Source organism: Brachycentrus maculatus, unplaced genomic scaffold, assembly GCF_059751285.1.
Source record: "Brachycentrus maculatus isolate JH-2025_06_01 unplaced genomic scaffold, ASM5975128v1 h1tg000760l, whole genome shotgun sequence".
Lineage (NCBI taxonomy): Eukaryota > Metazoa > Arthropoda > Insecta > Trichoptera > Brachycentridae > Brachycentrus > Brachycentrus maculatus.
In genome coordinates this window covers 88,132-109,938 of record NW_028281489.1, presented here as the reverse complement: position 1 = coordinate 109,938, position 21,807 = coordinate 88,132, and the positions used below count along the sequence as shown (strand labels likewise).

Genomic DNA, 21,807 nt, shown 5'->3' with positions numbered 1-21,807 from the left:
TATGGTAAACGTATTCTTATATTTTCTGTACATCAAACCAAAAATATATTTGTCAGAAAATATTATTTTACATGTATTTAGAATGTTGTTATGTAAGTATATTCACTTCTAATCAATTTTTATCAGAATTTTTAATCAATTTTTTATGGATTTACCATATCTACATTATTTTTTCAGTACCTTTTTGTGTTCAAATAACTTTTTAATCGAGGGCAGCACATCTAGTGTACAAGTTAATGGGAACATAACATTGTGGTTTGTGATGTCAAAAGGCGTAAAACAGGGATGTGTTATGTCACTAAGGTTGTTTAATCTGTATATGGATAATTGTATGAAAAATATTAAAAGTATGGGAATCGGAGCGAGAATGACGAATATGTCTAATAGTTGCTTACTGTATGCGGATGACGCCGTACTGCGAGCGAGCAGCGTGGAGGATTTGCAGCTAATAATGTCAAAAATGTATGATGTATGTATGGAAAATGAGTTGGCAATGAATGAAAGTAAGCTAAAGATCATGATATTTGAAAGAGAGAAAAATGTAACATAATGCAAGATTATCGCACAAAATTAATTCCTAAAACAAATGCAACAATTTTCAGATCTAATAAGCATGTACACAAGGGATGAAAAAGTGGAAAATAATATTGAAAGTAGAGAAAATGCAGGGAATACAAAAAATGGTGCTTTGAACAGAGCGATTGCAAATAAAAATATGTCCATGACCATAAAATACGGAACGGAAAGTATAGAAAGCATTGATCCATTTATCCATAGACAATATTCTTAATCAACGTAGGTACTCATAAATTTGAATGTTTATATGACTGAATACAAAAACACATATCGACCATAATTATAGAACGTCAAATTGGTTGGGTTTTGCCGTACCTATTCGCGATGAAAACATAATTAGATTTCTAACTCTTTCTAACCATACAATATTTACGTACAGCTGAACGAAACAGCTATATATGCTTGAAGTTCAATAACGCAGCCAATTTCATAAAACACCAATCAAACTTCGACAGATGGTTTTTTAGATAAATAAATAAGTATTAAAAATTACGTGATCAATCGTCATCTGGAAATTCGCGCTTTGCCACTGAGATATCCATTAATCTATTTCAAAACAATAATAATCCGTGCGTATTGTATCTAAAAATCTTGTGTTTGTGTGTGCTATATCTTCCATTTACGTCAAGACACGATAAAGCTTCGTGATACGAGAAGTGTCAAACTAGCCGTGTATGAGTAATTAAATTTCATCGCCACAAAAATAGGATTGATCAATTAGTGATAATATAAACTTTGACCGATCTCGCAATGGATGGTTTACCCGTGACGCTCATTGTCAAAGCCCCAAATCAACAAATTGAAGATCAAAAAATAAAATGTCAACTGACTTGGACAATTCAAGAATTGAAGGGACATTTATCCGAAGTTTATCCTCTCAAGCCTGTAAGTAAAGATTTCCTCATCTTTCTCATGATATTTAGCTGCTTAAACATAACTCTTTATTTACTAACGAATTTATGAAAGACTCATCTTAAAAACTAAGCAAATTTGTACTAATAGCAAAAAATACAAGCAATTAACTAATACATTCATAATTTCTGTACCAATCGTTTGATTATTATTTTTTTATTATATTAACTACCAAAAGTCGGCTTTTAGCTGCTAACCGTAAACAACCAAACACCGATTAGTCGGTTTTTCTACCCTACGTACTGGAAATAATTCTCACAATTATGTACATATCGCTCACTCCTTTCAAGAACGTCATAAATCAAAAATCGTCAATTTTGAGTTGTGCGTGTTTTCGTAATGCCCAGAAAATGTACTATATCCCAGCAAAAGCGGCATATTTTTAACTTAATATTTACCAGCTACAGGGCAGAAAGTGTTATTTATGCATTTTGAAGAAAAGGTATTGTTTAATTATTTTTTTAAATATGCTAAATATTTTTTGAATGGAGAAAAAATATTCAGGTTTTACCTCAAAAGATCTGTTGCACAGTAAAAAGTTAAATAAGTGGCTTGATATTTATTTTGAATACATTGTATTTTATGTATGAACTTTAAAAACGTTCTCTTGAAAAATCAAGTTTTTTTATTTATGACGTTCTTGAAAGGAGTGAGCGATATATCACTATATCCATTTCAAATTTGAACTATAAATTTAAAAAGGATATTTACTAGGAACTAGAAATTTAAAATATAAAATCACACAATTTTTTGTCAAAAATTTACATGTTGAAGACAATATTTTTATTAAATACAAAATGCATCTGGAATGAATCACAATATGACATTTTTTGTTTATAATTTCGAGTGCAAAAATATTGTCTTCAAGTTGTAAATTAATAACAAATAATAATGTATAATTTTTTTTTTAAATTTGTAGTTCCTAGTAAATATCCTTTTTAGTTCAAATTTGAAATCAATATAATGATCTACATAATTGTGAGAATTATTTTCAGCCGACTAGTTGACTTTTGGTAGTTAATGTGTTAATAATATGATTGTAACTGAGCCTACATGGTAAATATTTTTTCTAATATTTTTCAATGAATTATGATCAGAGAACCTACGTCAGTATACTGAGAATATCTATTTGTTTACGTTATATTACTGGCAACAACAAAAAATAGTTGAAAGTCCATATATTGATTTTTTTTCAGGTATTTTACAAACATCAATGTATTGTGACGAATAACATTTTTTTCCCTTTATTAACTGCCGTAGCTAATTTGTACATAATATGTTGTATACTTTATGAAAAAATAATATTTTTTCTCTTTTTAAGTATATTATTGGTTCGAAAAGTACTTATCTAAATAAGGATGAACATATAAAAAACAAGGAATTATGCATTAGCCTGAAATATTATAATTATTAATGCTTTATAGTTAGGAAGTGACGTATTCCAGATATCGATATGGTCTCCTAAATCATTTCCGAGGTTTTGCATTCGGTGTATAGGAGTATTGTTATAGGAGTTATTACAATAAAATATATGACAGTCTGTCGTGTTTCTGGTTGGGGCGTAAATATTTATCATTTACAATAACAAGGGACAGTCGAAAATATTATTTAAAATTTTGTTTAAATTAATCACTTCAAATAGTTTGTTTGGTTTTAGTAGTGAATGTAGCAATCAAATAATGTATTTTTATTTTATTAAAACTTGATTTACTCTGAAATCTAGTATTGTATTGCCAAATTATTGTACAGAGGATATGTCGCTCACTCCTTTCAAGAACGTCATAAATCAAAAATCGTCAATTTTCAGTTGGAAATGTTTTCGGAATGCCCAGAAAATGTACTATATCCCAGCAAAAGAGGCATATTTTTAACATAATATTTACCCAATATAGGGCAGAAAATGTTGTTTTTGCATTTTGAAGAAAAGGCGTTGTTTAATTATTTTTTTTAATGTACTAAATATTTTTCAAATGGAGAAAAAACCTTCAGGTTTTCCTAAAAAGATCTGTTACACGGTAAAAAGTTCAATAAGTGGCTTGATAATTATTTTTAATACATTGTGTTATATTTTTAAACTTTAAAAACGTTCTCCTGAAAAATCAAGTTTTTTGATTTATGACGTTCTTGAAAGGAGTGAGCGATGTCACAAATTGGTTTCATTTAAACCAGAGTTGTCCAAACCAGACACAATCCCTGGCCAATCTAATTAAGTAAACAAATACTGTAACTTTGTACAGGGTTTTTTTTCCATGTAACGCGGTGGAACGGCATTTCGGCACCATTTTTCAAAGATTTTTTTTTTAATTTTCAAAATCAATCAGACAAAACAATATTTGTGCTTACGTAATTACAATCTTTATTTATATAATTCATCAAAATTATAAAATATGGTATTGTAATGAATATTTAAATGATAATTCAATATATTGTTTTTTAGTAAAAAGCTTGATATGAAGTGGGTCCCGGAACCTTTTTTGTTTTAAAAAAAGCCCTGACTTTTTAAAGAAAAAATAAAAACAAATACAGGGAATTAATTTAGTGACAGAAAACTTGTTGCGATATTTATACATATTTCATTCGTTTATTTGAAATGCCGTAAAAATACAGTAATTTTCCATAAAATATATTTTGTAACAGGAAAATTTTCATATTTGCGGTAGATTAAAAACTCATTGTGGACTATATATAGACTGTAATATAAAACATGGTACCTATTTTTTTTGTCCGCCTCTGTAGTGTAATGGTCAGCACGCTCGGCTACCATACTGGACGTCCTGGGTTCGATTCCTAGAGGGGAGTCAAATAAATATAAGCGATTTTTCACTTGAATATTAATTCAATATTACCCTGGACTGGTACCTAAAGCGGAGGGCTGATCATCATTCCTTCATGTATGAACGGTTAAGATAACGCTGTGTTTATATGATGCAGTGCCCTATGCACCGTCGGGTTCGGATGAGAGTTTGAAGAAGAAGAAAGGTCTATACATAGAACATGTTACTTATGTAACTCTAGGGCATTGAGAATCAAAAATCGTTCAAAATTCGAGAGAAAAAAAACACCAAATTTTCAGGAATGAGTTGTTTTTTTTTTACAAATTTACACAATTAAAAAAAAAATTAATATGTAATTATTGAAAATAATAACAGTTTTATTGAAAAACATTTTTTGCAAGCATTAAATAATCAGTTTTAGCAAATAAAAATCTATCAGCGGAAGCTAAACTGGCAGTACACAATGGAGTTCTGGTTCCAACCCTTATGTATGGAAGCGAAGCATGGAGTTGGCAAAAGAAGGATGAAAGCAGACTGAATGCAGTCGAAATGCGATCCCTCAGACGAATGTGTGGCAAAACGATGTTTGATAGATGTTCAAATGATGAAATAAGGAAAGAATGTAAGGCTGAGATAAGCATTATCGATAAAATTAAGAAAGGTGTGTTGAGATGGTTTGGACATGTGGAGCGTATGAGTGAAGAAAGAACGGTTAAACAAATTTATGGGGTGAATGTAGTTGGAAAAAGAAGCAGAGGACGACTGAGGAAAACTTGGCACAATCAGGTATGTCAAATACTTGAAAGCGGCCGGGTCAGGAGTCGTAATAATCGTCGGGTATGTATGAGGAGATGCATGAATGTAGAAGAGGCAAAGAATGTTTGCAAAGACAGAGTGGTGTGGCGTTCGATTCTCTCTGCCTACCCCTGCGGGAAGCGGCGTGATGGTTAGTTAATTTTTTTAAATAAAAAATAGATCAGTACATATTCAAAAGATATGAATTTCGTATGTTGGCTTATACTATTTGCTATATAAATTTTAATGTTTTGGGACTACAATGTACATAGATAATATTGCAATTTATGATATTTTTTATTGTGTTATCTACACAACAAAAGCGCTCTGATAACATGTGATCAAGTGTGTATGTGTGTAAATGTTACTTATAATATGTATTTATAGACTTTGATTTAAATAACAGGTATGTATATATTTATATTCCACACAAATTTTATCATTTTGTATGTGGCAGTCTAACAGCGAGTGGTTTATGTGTAGTAGAAACAATTATTTTTAACATTGTGGTATTATTGTAAGTATCGGATACGTGTATTTTTCTCATTTGTCAATATGTTTTTAGTATCTTGTAGCAAATTTTCGATTGTTTTTAGTCATCAAGTAATCATTATAATTTTGTGCAATTTAGTTAACGTCAGGTTTGTGTAATTCTACCCCGGAGGCATATTGAGTAATCCTAACCAGAGGCTGTAAGTTGCTTTCTAAGTGTAAAGAAGAAATTAGTTACATAATGTTGAACTCTTTCAATTTGTTTTACATATTAACAGTGTCAGCTCCGATACTCAAATTAATGACCTACTAATTTACATATTTTAGTCGATAATAAAGTTATCGGTGAAATCGGTTGAATATCAAATGGTTTGCTCTTTGCTGACAAGGTGCATAAAGAAAAGCACTATCTTACACTCTTATATTCAAACCCTCACCTGCACCTGATGGTGCAAAGGGCACTGTATCATATAAACACAGTGTTACTTTGATCGTTAACACATGAAGAAAAGGTGATCAGCCCTCCGCTTCAGGTACCAGTCCAGGGTAATATTGAGTAAATATTAGAGTGAAAACATCACTTATATTTACTTATTTATTTTTTTACAAAAATGTTAATAATATTAGTATATGACCACTCACCATGAGTGGTGAGTGGTCATATACTGATTTTATTAACATTTTTGTAAAAAAATAAAAAAGTAAAAATGACTAACCACAAAGTAAATGCTTTAAATATTATTAATATTGAGAATACTTATATTTATTTAACCCCCCCTGGGAATCGAACCCAGGACCTCCAGTACGGTAGCCGAGTGTGCTGATCATTATACTACAGAGGCGGACATATCGCTCACTCCTTTCAAGAACGTCATAAATCAAAAAACTTGATTTTTCAGGAGAACGTTTTTAACGTTTAAAAATATAATACAATTTATTAAAAATAAATATGAAGCCACTTGCAGAACTTTTTACTTTGCAACAGTTCATTTAAGGTAAAACCTGAAGGTTTTTTCTCCATTTGAAAAATATTTATTATATTTAAAAAAAATAATTAAACAATATATTTTCTTCAAAATGCAAAAACATCACTTTCTGCCCTGTAGCGTGTAAATATTAAGTTAAAAATGTGCCTCTTTTGCTGGGATATAGTACAGTTTTTGGGCATTCCGAAAACATACACAACTGAAAATTGACGAATTTTGATTTATGACGTTTTGAAAGGAGTGAGCGATATAATGGGACACATACCGGTAAATAAATTACTCTCCATATGGACACGGAATATTCCGGAATATATTCCGCAGCATATTTGTTTACCATGGATAATTCCGGGCCTGGGTTGCAAGTGTTAAAAAATATTTTGAAATATTATAAATGGTAATTTTCATAGTGAATATTAAAATCTGAATATTTTTTGTATTCCATAGCAAACTACACTTAAGGTTTGAGATTTCTTTGCAATACGCTATTACAGTTTAAGAAGGTTTTATTGTCTATGAACACAAAAGATATGGCTATAATTTGTTGACTGATACAACGACTGCAAAAATCTGAATCCATGAAATACACTGATATATGTGTATACATAAATTTCCAAATCCAATTCACCTTTTAGCAAGTCAAATTCACTTTATTATAATAGATTCCATTTATGTATACAAAATAGTTTATTTGATTAGCAAAATGATACAGTTTGAGTATCATTCCTACGAAGAATATGGAAGTCTAAGCATTTACAGGGCTTACGACCATCACAGGCTTGGTTCAATGATCACTTTACAAGCATGTAACATTCACCAATTCTACCCATGATTGACAACCACACTACAAAATTTTCGGAACCCCTAGATATATTGTTCAAACCCGTGACACAGTTCATGTAAGTTCACTACCGCCATCTATGTTGAAAGAGGGAAAGCTTTTACTAAGCAATGACTGTTTTTATTTGCATATAAGGTCCAAATTTTGGATTAAATCCACATACTCGAGCCCCGCTTGAAAATATGTTCTTCGATTTTTATGTGGCTTATAATTCGACCAGTTATCTTATTTGCAACTTTTATTTTGTTTCAGAGACTAGAGGAACAAAAACTGATCTACTCCGGACAGCTACTAACAGATTCTGTAGTTTTGAAAGATGTTCTAAGGCGATACGAAGGTCAGGATATACACACGGTCCATTTAGTGTGCGCAGTGCCGCAAGGGAAAGCAGAGATGACCACGAAAAGCACAAACGAAGCCAGCGCGGCCGTCCCCGCTCCCGCGGAATCCGACGAAAGAACGGCGAATGTGGAACTGCCCAGTGGACTCAGGCACAGGAGCGTGAACCAATCTCAGGGTGATGATCACAACTCGCGGCAGGAAGATGAGCCCCGGTTGTACTACCCTCAGGACATGCAGTTTGTGCAGAGAGTGCAGTCAGACAGCGACGGGAGGGACAATGTGTGGAGGAACACCGGCTACCAAGTCGGCCAGAACAATTTTGCCGCCGTTCCGATGCAGATGAACGACCCGGTGGCTCTTGCTGCCGCCCAAATGGCCTGGATGCAGCATATCCAGGCCCAGTACATGCAGTTTTACAGTCAAGCGTAAGTATTTTATTCCTCGTAATACACATCCGAGTAAAAAATACCGACATCCGGAGCGTGTGTAAGACGGAGGATATCGTGAGGTGGGGACGACAAAGAAGGCGATACTGGAAGGAACATATAAACAGAATGTCAGAAGACAGACTTCCACGTATCGCCCTCCAAGGCAACCCTGAAGGACGCAGACCTCCGAAAAGATGGAAATACAGTTGGGAGTCGACATCCCAAAAGCGACATGCGGAGGCACAAACAGATCCCTAGGATCTACAAAAAGAAGAAGAAGAAAAATAAGTAGTACATATCTACTAAATGGGTCACGGATAGATGGAGGAATATATAGATATACAGAATATAATGTGCTTAGAGTGTCAGAAATGACGACTCTAAGAAGCATATCTGGCAAGAGTCTACGAGACAGAATAAGAAACGCCAAGATAAAGGAAATATGCGAGATCGAAGATGTCGTTAGGTGGGGAAGGCAACGAAGGAGACAATGATATGCGCATGTGAGGAGAATGGAACTATCCAGATTCCCCACCAACATTACACTTGTTGGCTAACCCCAAGGTAGACAACTTCCGGGCAGACCACCAAAGAGATGGATCAACATCGCAGGAAGCTAATCCCCCTTAAAAACAGGCCACAAGGCCTACACCAAGCAGAAGAAGAAGAAGATTGAATATAAGATAGACGACAATAGAGGATCTGTCTGTTCCGTTATCCGTCTCTTGCGACGTGGACTGGCAGCCGTCATCCCTCGCTTTGGACGTCTTCCAGTTGGTCTTCTTCTGTCTGGATTTTCTTGAAGAGCGATTCGGGCCAGTCTATTCTCTTGCATTCTACTGACATGGGCATTCCAGAAGCGTCTTCGCTATCTTTCCTATACTATATCCTCCGTACTACACATTTTCCCAATTTTATTAGGTCGATGCTTTATTCTCTAGTGAATTTCCAAGAACAAAAATATGCCAACATTGATTTAGAAGGAATATCTAATATTGTGATTAACAACAGCTATGTCAATAATTGAAATTCTTAACCATCGCAAACACTGATAATAGAAATTTGCTCTAATTTGTGTTAAAAATAACACTGAATGTGTTTTTATTATTGGTATCATTAATACAAGGCCTCTTTTATATTATTTACTTGAATTAAAGTTTTCAAATAATATATTTTAGGTATGCAATATATGCCTAATTCAGCGCGTTTGGCTATCGTATCAGAGGTTCCAGATTCAATTCCTAGGGGAATTAAAATCAATATAAGATATTTTTAACTGTAATATTTATTTAACACCTAATAACCTATTCCTCAAAAGCGTGAAAATTAAATATAACCGTTGCATTAGCTTGAATAATTGAGGTTCTAATGTATATGTACTTCTTTAACTATCTTTAAAATAGAAGCTTTGCATAGTATATTTCTCCTGATTCATTGGGCTTTGAAATCGTTTGACAACTGGTTTGTATTTATGTTTTATATTTCAGGATGCAAACTGCTACAGCTATGAACATACCTCCTACTGAAAACAACCAACAGGTATTTATTTTGACTCTACTTATATGAAATAATAAGTTAGGGTCATCATTTTATATCTCTATATCAAATTGAATAAATATTACAGTGAAAAAAAAAAAAATAATAAATAAAAAAAAAATAAAAAAATCACTTTTATTTATTTTTACCCCCCTTGGGAATCGAACCCGGGACCTCCAGAACGGTAGCCGAGCGTGCTGACCATTACACTACGGAGGCGGCTTTTTTTCACTGTAATATTTATTCAATATTACCATGGACTGGTATCTGAAGCGGAGGGCTGATCACCTTTCCTTCATGTGTAAACAATCAAGATAACACTGCGTTTATATGACGCAGTGCCCTATGCACCATTTGGGTGCGGATAAGGGTTTTATTATATTATTATTATATCAAATTATGTCAATTTTATTCCGCTAACCCAGCCGGTTCGAACAGGGAGATAGAGATCCCCCATATATGAATTTTAATTCCATAACTGTAGTATTATAAGAGCTACTTACTCCATATTTTTTGTTATCTCAAAAATAATATTTAAAAAAAAAAATGCTTTCTTATTTTTATGATTTTAAATCAACAAATATTACAAAATATAAATTTTTGGATGGTCAGTACGGGAAAAGTTAATGAGGATTTGAAAGAAGAAACCTGACAGCCATAACTGTGGGGTCTGATAGGGAAGGTAAATGTGAAAAATACATATACACAAACACGCAGACTTATTGAAAATAAATCTTTCTTGAATTTTGCACTTGGCGGTAATCAAACCTGCGACGCCAGTTTTCCAGTCGAGTGTCTACCCAGTTGGGTATCATCCTTGTACTCAGTCTACAGAAAAATTTGCTGCCTTAAGTGCTCTCAGATGTATATAAACACAGCAATATCAGGTTAAGTCATAATATATTGAGTACTTTTTTTAAAAATTACCTTATGTCCATGTGACTCTGAAATCTAGCTACGGCTTATGCATCATGACCCTACTCAGGCTTGAACTTTTTAAATTTTATAGCCTATGCCAACTCGTGAGTGGATTTACTATTTATGTTTAATGTTACTATAATTTCATGTAATTCATGAGTGTAAATTCTAGGCAAAAAACACTCGCTATCTCGCTAGAGGCATGGGTTTATACATTTCATTGATTCTAAGTCAGCAGTGACGTTAATTAGGTGTATGATTTTAGTTCTATGATTTGACGTAGGATGTGAGTTTACTTATGTACTAGGTATATATCGACGGCCCCTGCGTAAAGTACTGTATCTCAAAATCTGTTACTTTACAGGAGAAAGCTTTGAAGATTTTTTCAACGTATTCTTTTTTATTAATTAACGGTTATTTCTGAAATTCTAAACTAGTATTTTTCATTCAAAAACACGATAAAATAAGGTATTAAATCGTTTATAAAACTTTATGCTTTGTCAAAATTAAGTAGTCAGCGTTTTAGGAGTTCAGTTCATTTCGAAAATTCAATGTAGATAGTGTCTTATACGCCTGAAAACTAGGCGTAATTTATTTTATATATTTTTTTTGTTTGTTTATATGTGTTGATAACGTACACCAAATATCTCAAAATTGAAAAAAATGTAGTTAGAGCACTTTACGTAGGGCACGTCGATATAATCGTAGTTACGTCACGGCATTTGTCTTGTTATGTTTTGCCTGTCATCACGATTTTCCATTTTGTCCCTTGCCAGGCTGCCCCGGCGGCCCCGGAGCCCGCGGCGGCGGAGGGGGGCGCGGAGGCGGCGGGGGGCGCGGTCGGGGTGCGAGCGGAACCCGAGGCGGAGCCCTGGGACTGGCTAGACTGGTTCTACATGGCGAGCCGAACCTGCATCATGTTTGCCATCATCTACTTCTACTCCAGCCCGCTGAGGTTCATGGTGGTCTTGGTGGCCGCCTTTCTTATATACCTGTAAGTAAACTTGGACTTTCCTCTGTGCTTGCGGCGATGATCATCAATCGGCCGAACACATCCTGTGGTACTGTGTGCTATTGGATGATGCCAGAGATGAGATGCTGAATGGTTTGACAGGGGTCATGCGACCAGTGTGGAATGTGGATCTGATGGCCAACAGTACGAATTTTGCACTTTTCCGTAAATTCATCCGGACTTGGGTGTCTCGTTGGGAAAAAATATATACCTGTAGGTCCTTCAGTCACCTTTTACCTTTAATAATAATAAATAATAAAACCCTTATCCGCACCCCAATGGTGCATAGGGCACTGCGTCATATAAACGCAGTGTTATCTTGATCGTTTACACATGAAGGAAAGGTGATCAGCCCTCCGCTTCAGGTACCAGTCCAGGGTAATATTGAATAAATATGATAGTGAAAAAAATCACTTATATTTATTTACCCCCCTTGGGAATCGAACCCGGGACCTCCAGAACGGTAGCCGAGCGTGCTGACCATTACACTACGGTTTACCTTTATGACTCCCTAAATTTTATATTTTTTAGACCATTTGCATTTTTTTATTGTATTTTTAGTCCGCCTTCATAGTGTAGTGGTTAGCGCGCTAGGTTACAATGCTGGAGGTTCCGGGTTGGATTACCAAGAGGATCAAAATAAATATTAGTGATTTTTCAATCTAATATTTATTTAATATGACCTGGTACCTGAAGCGGAAGGCTGATCACCTTTCCTTTTCTATTCCATATTATTATAAGACAGACAAAATTTAATGATATTTGGTGGGTACGTTAGCTAACTCCAATTTTTGCTCTGGATTAACAATTAATTGTTGAAATTTTTTTGAATTATATAATTCACTCCCAAAACTGACTGTACTATTTAATTGTCTTTTCATTCAGATCAATCAGAACCTAAAATCTGGCGGTCTCAAAAGTCTGCATAATCGGAGGGCACATATGACTAGATGTATGGATGTGAAGGAGGCGAGGTGTGTATGTCAGGACAGAAGAGTGTGGCGTTCCATCCTCTCTGCCTACCCCTGCGGAAAACGGCGTGATGGTAGTAGTAGTAGTAGTTGTAGTAGTAATATTAAACTTTTTTGAATTATCATATAATTCACTCCCAAAACTGACTGTACTGTAATTTTTTTGATATGTAATTGTCTTTTGTCAATTGGCAGCCATTTAATGTATGAGTTGTTTTGTTTTCAGATACCAAATTCGTTACTTCCATGCGCTGGTCCAAAACAACAATGCGGAGAATGTGAACAACAACAATGCCCCGCGGGCTGACAACAACAACGGCGAACAGGCAAACGAAGCTGCCGAGAATGCGGAAAACGCCCAAACTGCCGAGGAAACCCCCACCACCTCCAACAACCAGCCTGCCGATCAAGTCGTGGTTCAGGAAGCGCAACCTTCCTTTGTATCCATAACGCTAACGGTCATCACGTCCTTCCTGACTTCTCTTCTCCCGGATGCGCCCAACGCCATCTAATGAAGCAGATCTGATGATTCAGAGACCAATCCAAAGAAAGAAAATATCGCTCGGTGATATTGTGTGATTCTTCAAAATTTTGCTTATGAATGTGATTTGTTTGATATGACTGAATGAATGTAAGACCATACAAAGGGGTGAGGGAAAAAAAATGAAAAATGCATAATTTTTCAGTGCCTCATACATGATTTCATTTTAATAAAACAAAATACAGTATCTCTAGTTTTAGACTATAATCAAATATCTTATATTTCGACTTTGTATGTAAAAATACTGTGTGTAGTATATCAATCCATTCCCAACAGGACATTGTAAGGATTGCAAAAAAAATGCTTTCTAGGTTTCAGATCCAATGGTCGAAGGTGTGGTAAAAAGAGACAGAAATGTCCCAGAAAGATAAAGAAATACCAGCAAAGTCATATCCACATCTGTGATCCACATACATTCTGTGTTTTTTTTAGTGCTTTGTGATTTTTTTTAAAATCAAAATAGCGTATCTACTTTGATATTGCAGTTAAATTATTACCATAGATTATAATATGCATAAACAAAACAACTTTTATGTTTGTCCTTGACTACATATAAAATGTGTTGACAGCCATAAATGCAATTTTTTATACCGGCAACACTGTCCTCCAATATAGTCAAACCGTCTACGATTTTGGCTTGTATGTGAAGACGACATCTTGGAATGTATATTGTCATTGGAATGCTTATTGGACTGACCTCGCAATTATCCTTGTATATCAAACTATGGCAGATATATTTCGCTTTAATTCTTTATCATTTTAATTACATTTGCACTACTAATCATGAAAATTTACTAAATTCACAAGCACTTGTGATTCTTACAATGTTTCAAAATGATTCTCCTCAAATTAGCATTAGAGATAATTTATCGGGAAGGGTTCGATATTTTGCTTGGTAAATATTGCAATTCTAAAATAACTTTAAAATAAAAATATCCATTTTTATTTTAAAGTTAGTGAGATTTTAAAATTGAAATCCGTACATCTCTAAAGACAATTTTTACTTGTATACCTATTACTAGAATGGCAAAATTATCAAATGACATCTTAAAAAATGTTTTATCTTGGAAGACGAATGTGTGACATTAAAAAAGGTGGATTTAAAGTTTTTTTTTTTTTTTTAATATCCAAAAACAAAATGACTTGTGATTTTATATAATGTAGGAACACTTTCAAACAAAGTGGGTAAATTTGTAGGAACAATGGGGTCATTTTATAATCACAGTGTTTATTGTCACAGAAGGCTCATTGAGAAACCCCTTTATTCTGAACCACCAGTAAAAAAAATATATATAATATTTTGTTTGCTCTTTGATGCAATACTAGGGTTAAAATTAAGATAGATTTTATTTTACACAAAAGAAAATATTGGTGAAAAAAATTATTTAGTCATTCTAAAATTTTTGTTCCTGTAAATAATATTTGAGTTTTATTTAAATATAGTAAGCTCTAGACATACGCTCTTATGCTTTATTTTGGATATTTTTTACAATACCACAATGTATAACACACATCTATTAGATAATATGAAGTGTAAATCATTTTATTCTATCCTTACATTTTCTTATGCTATAAATTTTCTTGATACGGTTGTTTGATATGTTTAATAACAAATAGAAAATGTGTGTGTTTTTTAAAGGCGTTATACTTTTTTCATGTCTAATTTTTATCACAATTTTTATGCATTCTCCGTTATGAATATTTCAAATTCTTTATGTAATATACATAAAACCCTGTTTTTTACACTTTATAGGGCCTAATAAAAAATAGTATGAATAAAAAATTATGAGAAAATATAATTTTACCATTTTTAAAATGGTTCATGTCAGAAGTGGAACCTGATTGCCTCCTTCAATTCTATTATGTGGCAACATTAACACATTGTCGGGCGGTTTTTCCATCAACCTCGACCCTAAGTAGTATACTAATTAGGGTCGTATACTAATCACAAGTGATTGCAAACCCAATTCCGATCAGTACAATGTTTTTTGGCGTCTCTAGCTCCACCAAAAGTAAGCCAATAGAACGCTTATAAGCGTTTCCCGTTCTCTACCAACAGTATGTAAAAGACGCTTTTTAGGGTTTCCTGCAAACAATGTGTTTTAAAACCCTTCTTCTTGTAGTTGATCAGCAAAATTCTCTGGGAATCGCAGAAAACTGTAGCCACGACCTTTTCAACAGATTGTGTTACCTTGAACTTCTCCGAATAGTTTGTGCCACTGCATGAACTCCTTATTTTTAGGGCCACAGTAATGAACCCAGGTTCATCTCTATTAGCACAAATTCGCCTCACAATCTTTACTACAAAGCTCCAAAAATTCTTCACAACTTTGTACATGGTTTGTTGGTTAGGAATTTCAACATCCATCTAATACTTATATCTAAATATGACATATATAAGAGCCTCCTTATCATTCGCCCTTCACTCTGTAATATAAATGGTATTACACCATTTAAAAACTCTACTTCACGACTACCGGTTTCAGAATAATCCTCGTCAAGTCAACTATAGACCTGACGAAAGGAATGATTATCATTATGACAGGCGCCGTGGCATAGTTGGGTAGACGCTCGACTGTGAAATTGATATCGCGGGTTTGATTCCCGCCAATTGCAAAATAAATTCAAGAAACATTTATTTCCAATTGGTCTAGGTGTTTGTGATGTATTTTTCACATTTACCTTCCCTATCCTTACTATCCTACATGCAGACAAGGCTCTAATAGAGGCTTTACACGTTTTTCTTTTTTAAAAGATACAATAAAATAAAACATGGCACGATCAGGTATGCCAAATACTTGAAAGTGGTCAGGTTAGGAGTCGTAACAATCGGCGGGTATGTATGAGGAGATGCATGAACGTGGAAGAGGCGAAGAATGTTTGCAAGGACAGAGTGGTGTGGCGCTCTATTCTCTCTGCCTACCCCTGCGGTGAAGCGGCGTGATGGTTAGTTAGTTAGTTAGAAAATAAAATTATGAACGGTAATCGTGAAGGAGACTTTTCAAGTGGTTTTACAGAATGTGAAAGATAAATGATAATGAGTGTTATATTACCATGCCACAAAGTCAATAACGCCTTTAAATTCAAAATATGTATATTTATATTTATTTATGAAAACAGTAGCAATACTAAACATCGATGTTTTTTATCTGACAGAACTCAACTGCACCTATTATAGTTCCAGTCTTTACTAAATAATGAATCATGTAAAAAAAAAACAGAAAATAGTAATATGTAGAGTAAGTTTTTTTTTTAATAAGCAATGTTTGGTTTTATTTAACCAAAAAAAAAAAAAAACAGAAAAAGTAATTTAAATATTTTGAGAGATAATTTATTTGCCCTAACTATTATGTTTATTTTCTTGCCTTGTTATATTTTGGTGTTGAATTTTAGCGCATTCTTTTTTTATTACTTCTTTTTGCAATATATTAAATATAGATGGTTAAATCACAAAGTGTGCTACATTTCACACTCTAGCGTATATATGACAAATCAAAAATCTGATCTTTTGGGTTAGTGATTTTCAAATATTGAGAATACAACATTTTGCCCTAAAAAAATTGGAAGTGTTAACTAACTTTACATTAAAAAAGGTTTAGTAGACACATATATATTCTTAAATTTAAAAGAGACATTAAATTTCAAATTCGTTTACTTCAAGATCACTTTTTTTTATTCACATTTGTTCAAAACAAGTGTGATGTAGGTAAGATTTTGATTTGTTTTTATAATACATAATTTAATTGTTATTTAATTCATTTAACTTAGAAGGCACTTTTGTTTATTAACACTCACATTTATGACTGCTATAGCAGTCAAATTCATCACGAATAAGCAACCCTTTTGTATGAAAAATATGGTTTAAACCAATTTAAAATACATCCAGGAATATGGTTAAAAAGGATATTGTCCCTATATAAAATGTCTATATTAAAAATGTTTCAGTATGTGATACGTTCTAATGATTCTTTAAAAATATATTACGTACTCATATAGAACAAGTTTAAAATGCTTAAATAGTAAAATGTATTGATATTTTCTACTATGCAAATACATATTCAAGATTTCAAATTATGCAATCATGAATTTTACCTTTTAGTTTTTTCCCTGTGATTTTTTTTTTCTGTAATTTTAAGTGTTTTTAATATTTAATGAAATTGATAAGAAACAGCATTAAACTTTATTCATACAAATTTATAGAAACAGCAATTAAGTCATGTTATCCACTCGAAGCCTCAACAATTGCTTGCCTCTGAAATTTCATGGTTTGGGAGTGAAAAAACTTAAGACAATAGTTTGTCCACTACACGGAATTTTACCGTCCGGCAGTCCAGTTTTGAAAAATGAAAACGACTATGACAGTTTAGTGTGATTGAATTTACTTCAAGAGCTCCAATCCGAAGAAAGATGGACAATAGCACAAGCCAATCATCTGTTTAAAACGCTAACTGACGTGCCCGACGGTAAAATTCCATGTAGTGGACAAACGCCCTATGGGTAAAATTCCTCAAAAAAAACACTACCCTTTGTACATTTAGTGACAATTTTGATTTCATAAATAACATTTTGCAAAGTGGGTCCCTTGGACTTGATGGATTGAAAAATGTAAATATGACTAGTGTATTTCTCTATCATACATGTTTCTAAAATCATACGATTCACCTACTTATTTTTTTTTTATTTTGTGTACCGGTTCTATTCTGCATAATGCCAGCCAATTACCCGCTACATTTAAAGCTTAGCTTATCTCGTTCATTTACACTACACTTTAAAATTTGAAAAAAACCCTTACCTTGGCACTTCAGCAGAGGAACCGGACTTTCGATAAATATAATTGTTTAAGATCTGATTATATCAGCACTCATGTTTATTTTATTTTATTTATTAGATATAAAAAAATATTTAAAAAATATATAAATATATTTATTATATCATTATAATCTTAAATTTTGTTGATAGGTGGTTAAATTGAGGGTGTTATTGTAATATACTTACATTTAGGGGAGAACTTTGCCATACTCTGTTAAACATAAGAAAATAAAACAATTTATACAAATAATGTTTATTTTAATTTTATTATTTTACATCTTTTATAAATTTTATACAAAATTTACATGTGTTATTCGAAAATGAATAATTCACTTACAAAAAATTACAAGAATAAATAACTATAAGTATACTTAAAAAATGACATAAATACATATTATTTAAAATAATCAATTTCACCAGTTTGACTGCCAACTATGAGATAACTCGTAGATTGCGTTCTTTGCTAGGATGCCGACTACGAGTTATCTCGTACTGTGTTTACTTGCCATATTCCAGCAGCTATGATAAAATTTCTAAAGGGTCCGCCAAATAACATTTTTTTTTTGAAAATGGGGCGCAAAACATCGAGTGTAGCTTCGGCTGTGTGGCACGTAGCGCCGTCCTGTTGAAACCAAATGTTGCCAATATCCTCCTCTTCAATTTTTGTGAACAAAAATCCGTTCAACATGGCCCGATAACGATCGCCATTGACTAACGGCCACTCCTTGCTCATTTTCAAAGAAAAATGGCCCAATTATGCCTCTGGACCAAAATCCGCACCAAACAGTGACTCGTTTTGGGTGTACCGGCTTTTCAATGTATGCGTGCGGGTTTTCTGTGCCCCAAATACGACAATTTTGCTTGTTTACATACCCGCCAAGATCAAAATGAGCTTCATCCGAAAAGATGATTTTTTTGGCAAAATCGGCATCTTCTGTAAGTCGAATGTCGCAATATTTCCCAGCGTTGTTCAAGCGTATACACAACCATATTCGCTCAGCGGAAGGATAAAACTAATTATCTGTCAAATCAGACATGAGCTAAGTGTTACCATTCACGAAATAAGCACTAGTTGAAAAAAAAAACTTTAGATGGCGGACCCTATAGTATACCAGTGCTAATATGGATAGATGGTGCATGGGAAGAGAACAAAAGTTCAATGCTGGCATACAGTAAATGAAAATTTACAAAAAATGAACACAAAATTTATTAATAACTGAAATGAAAATATGGTTATGTACTATAATTAAAGTTTTTAATAATATGATATGATCAAATTAAATAAATTGGCTTTTTAGACTGGAATTCTCAAAATTGCCGTCGCAATCGTCAACGTGTTAAAAATCACCAAATCAAGTAGATTTTTTTACAAAAATATAAGTTCAACAGTTGCTACTCCATTTTCTAATTTGTCATAAGAATCAGAGACGCACAGATAATTGGTTCAGTCGGATTTAACGGCCATATTTTAAGCACTCTTTATGAAGTGAAAAAAATTGGCAAAAGTTTTTTTGCTTCATAAATTTCCAATTATACCAAAGAAAATCAAAAAACAATTTTTAGACTTTGAATTAGACATTGGTATCTAATTAAAAATCTGAATTAATTAAATAATGACTTTAAAAAAAAGAAGTTGTTACTTAATTTGGTTTTTGGATTCAATCTTTTTAAATCAATCATACCATTTTTTTTTAAATTTGGTTTTGTATTATATATTTCTAGCTCTTAACATATTTGACTTATTTGATATCAAAAACTAGAAAGCTAAAAAGAAATATAAACCGAGAAAATGTAATGAATACCGTCTCAATCAAGTAGCCAAAAGTAACAGTTATTCATCAGTTCTTGGACTTATTGGTGTATCCAGAATAAGGATATTTCAGCGTAGAAAATTATAAGTATGGGGTGAAACAAATCTAACAAAACGTCTAGTTGAATTATCTTCATCATAGCGTCCTACGTTAGCATAAGTTTTCCCAAACCAGAGCGACACAAAAAGTCTTACTTTATAAAACAGTTGGTCACCCCGGCAAAATAAAGACAGCCAAAAGACAATTATTGTTGCAATATTACTTTTGTTGACAAAATCTATTACAGGGGCGTAAAATCAAACGATCCAAATAAAAAGGGCAAAGAAATTGAAGGCATCGTGAGAAGGAGCGTGAAGGTCCGCACCACGGGCATCGGCATAATTGGCCTGAGAAAGATTTCCAACCAACAGGTTGTAATTAACTGCTTGACCAAAAAAGACAGAAAAAATGATTAAGGAAATGAATACTAAAACGACAAACCTTCACGTAGAGGAAGAAATCTCTTATCGTCATTAAAGGACTCATAAAAGGTGTCTCCCAAGACGATATCAACGAGTCCATTAAAACACAAAACGGTAACCTAAACATTCCAAGTGGCGACCTTTTAATTAAATATAAAAAAGGGAATAGAAATGCTCTTCTTGCAAATGTTGTATGCGAAGTCAGCCCTTCTACCTGGCGAGCTCTAACACTTGCCAACAAAATAAATATCGGATACCAGAGACTCGTGGTCGGGGATGAGAGACCTTTAGTGCAGTGCTTTAAATGCCTGTCCTTTGGGCACGTACAAAAGTACTGCAACGGTAATGAGAGATGCGCATATTGCACTCTCAATCACCCGACCAAGGACTGCCCTACCAAAGAGTAGGGTTCCCCTCTTGCCATAACTGCAGTCAGAAAAACTGAAAACATAGGCCATTTAGAAACCAGCAAGCTGTGTCCGCTTCGTTCATTTATGGATCAAAGGGCTAGAGAGAGGGTAGATTACTTATGCTAAGGATGTCCACCTATATATCATCCAATTTCGCCGGGGGTTACAAACCCCCGGCGAAATCAACCCGCAACAGACCAAATAATTAGAAACTTCGTACAAGCGAAAGGCAACATTATAATAGCGCAAGAACCCTATGTTGGGAATGCTGGGAAATGCAAACCTCGTCCCGGGGTTAGGATATTTGAAAGCTTCACCGGCTTCAAGAACAACCCCAATAAAGCCACTATAATTGTCGTCAACTCTCAACTTGTATGTTGGCAAAACTGTGATACTTTGGCCAACAGAAATATCTCCACGGTGACTATTTCCTGCAAGAATGGGGAAATTGTAAATGTGATGTCTGTATACATCGAGCCTACCACTAACGTCAAAACTATTATTGACGCTGTACAGAACGTTTAAAAAAAAAACAAAAATGACTTTGTACTTGAAGGTGACTTGAACTGTCTAACTTCCAGAGATACAAGATGAAAACTGTCTATTAGAATTGGTAAAATCATTTATGATTCATGGTCCGTGTGGTCCTTTAGGACCAAACAATCAATGCATGGGTCCAAAAGGATGGAAAAAAAGGTATCCAAAGAATTTCGAATCGGAAACAAAACTTATAGGTAATGCTTATCCAATTTATAGACGACGCGATGACAATCGTCGAGTGCGCGTCAATTCGACGGTATTATTAGACAATCGATGGATCGTGCCGTATAATGCGTATCTTTTATACAAGTACACGTGTCATATCAATGTAGAAATTTGTAGTTCGCTACATGCGGTTAAATACCTTTACAAATACTGTTTCAAAGGACACCCTAAAGCTAATGTATTTACATTTGTGTTGTGGAGACGGAGCCAATTATTCAGAATGAAATTAAAAAAACATTTGGACGCTCCGTACCTAGCAGCGCCAGAAGCGGCCTGGCACCTGCAAGGTGAAGCTTTAAACAAAATGTCTCATGTCGTTGTAGTGCTACCGATACATTTAGAAAATTTGCAGAGCCTCATGTTTGAAGCAGGAGAGGAGGCTGCGGCCCTTCGTCGATGTTCTCAAACCATGTTAACCGCATGGCTTGAC

At 33.9% G+C, this 21,807-nt stretch overlaps 1 protein-coding gene across 2 annotated transcripts; it reads left to right on the top strand.

Annotated features, from left to right (window-relative positions):
• The first annotated feature begins 885 nt into the window (after positions 1-885).
• On the top strand, positions 886-18,174 carry LOC148300268 (homocysteine-responsive endoplasmic reticulum-resident ubiquitin-like domain member 2 protein). Of its 2 annotated transcripts, none has more exons than XM_088275032.1 (5): positions 886-1,461; positions 7,626-8,140; positions 9,631-9,682; positions 11,374-11,591; positions 12,807-18,174. In XM_088275032.1, the coding sequence occupies exons 1-5, from the start codon at positions 1,327-1,329 to the stop codon at positions 13,090-13,092; spliced, it is 1,206 nt and encodes a 401-aa protein (XP_088131158.1). In that variant the 5' UTR covers positions 886-1,326; the 3' UTR covers positions 13,093-18,174. The 2 variants fall into 2 exon arrangements, with proteins under 2 accessions (XP_088131158.1, XP_088131159.1); XM_088275033.1 differs by lacking the exon at positions 12,807-18,174 and adding an exon at positions 12,495-12,583.
• Positions 18,175-21,807: the final 3,633 nt, after the last annotated feature.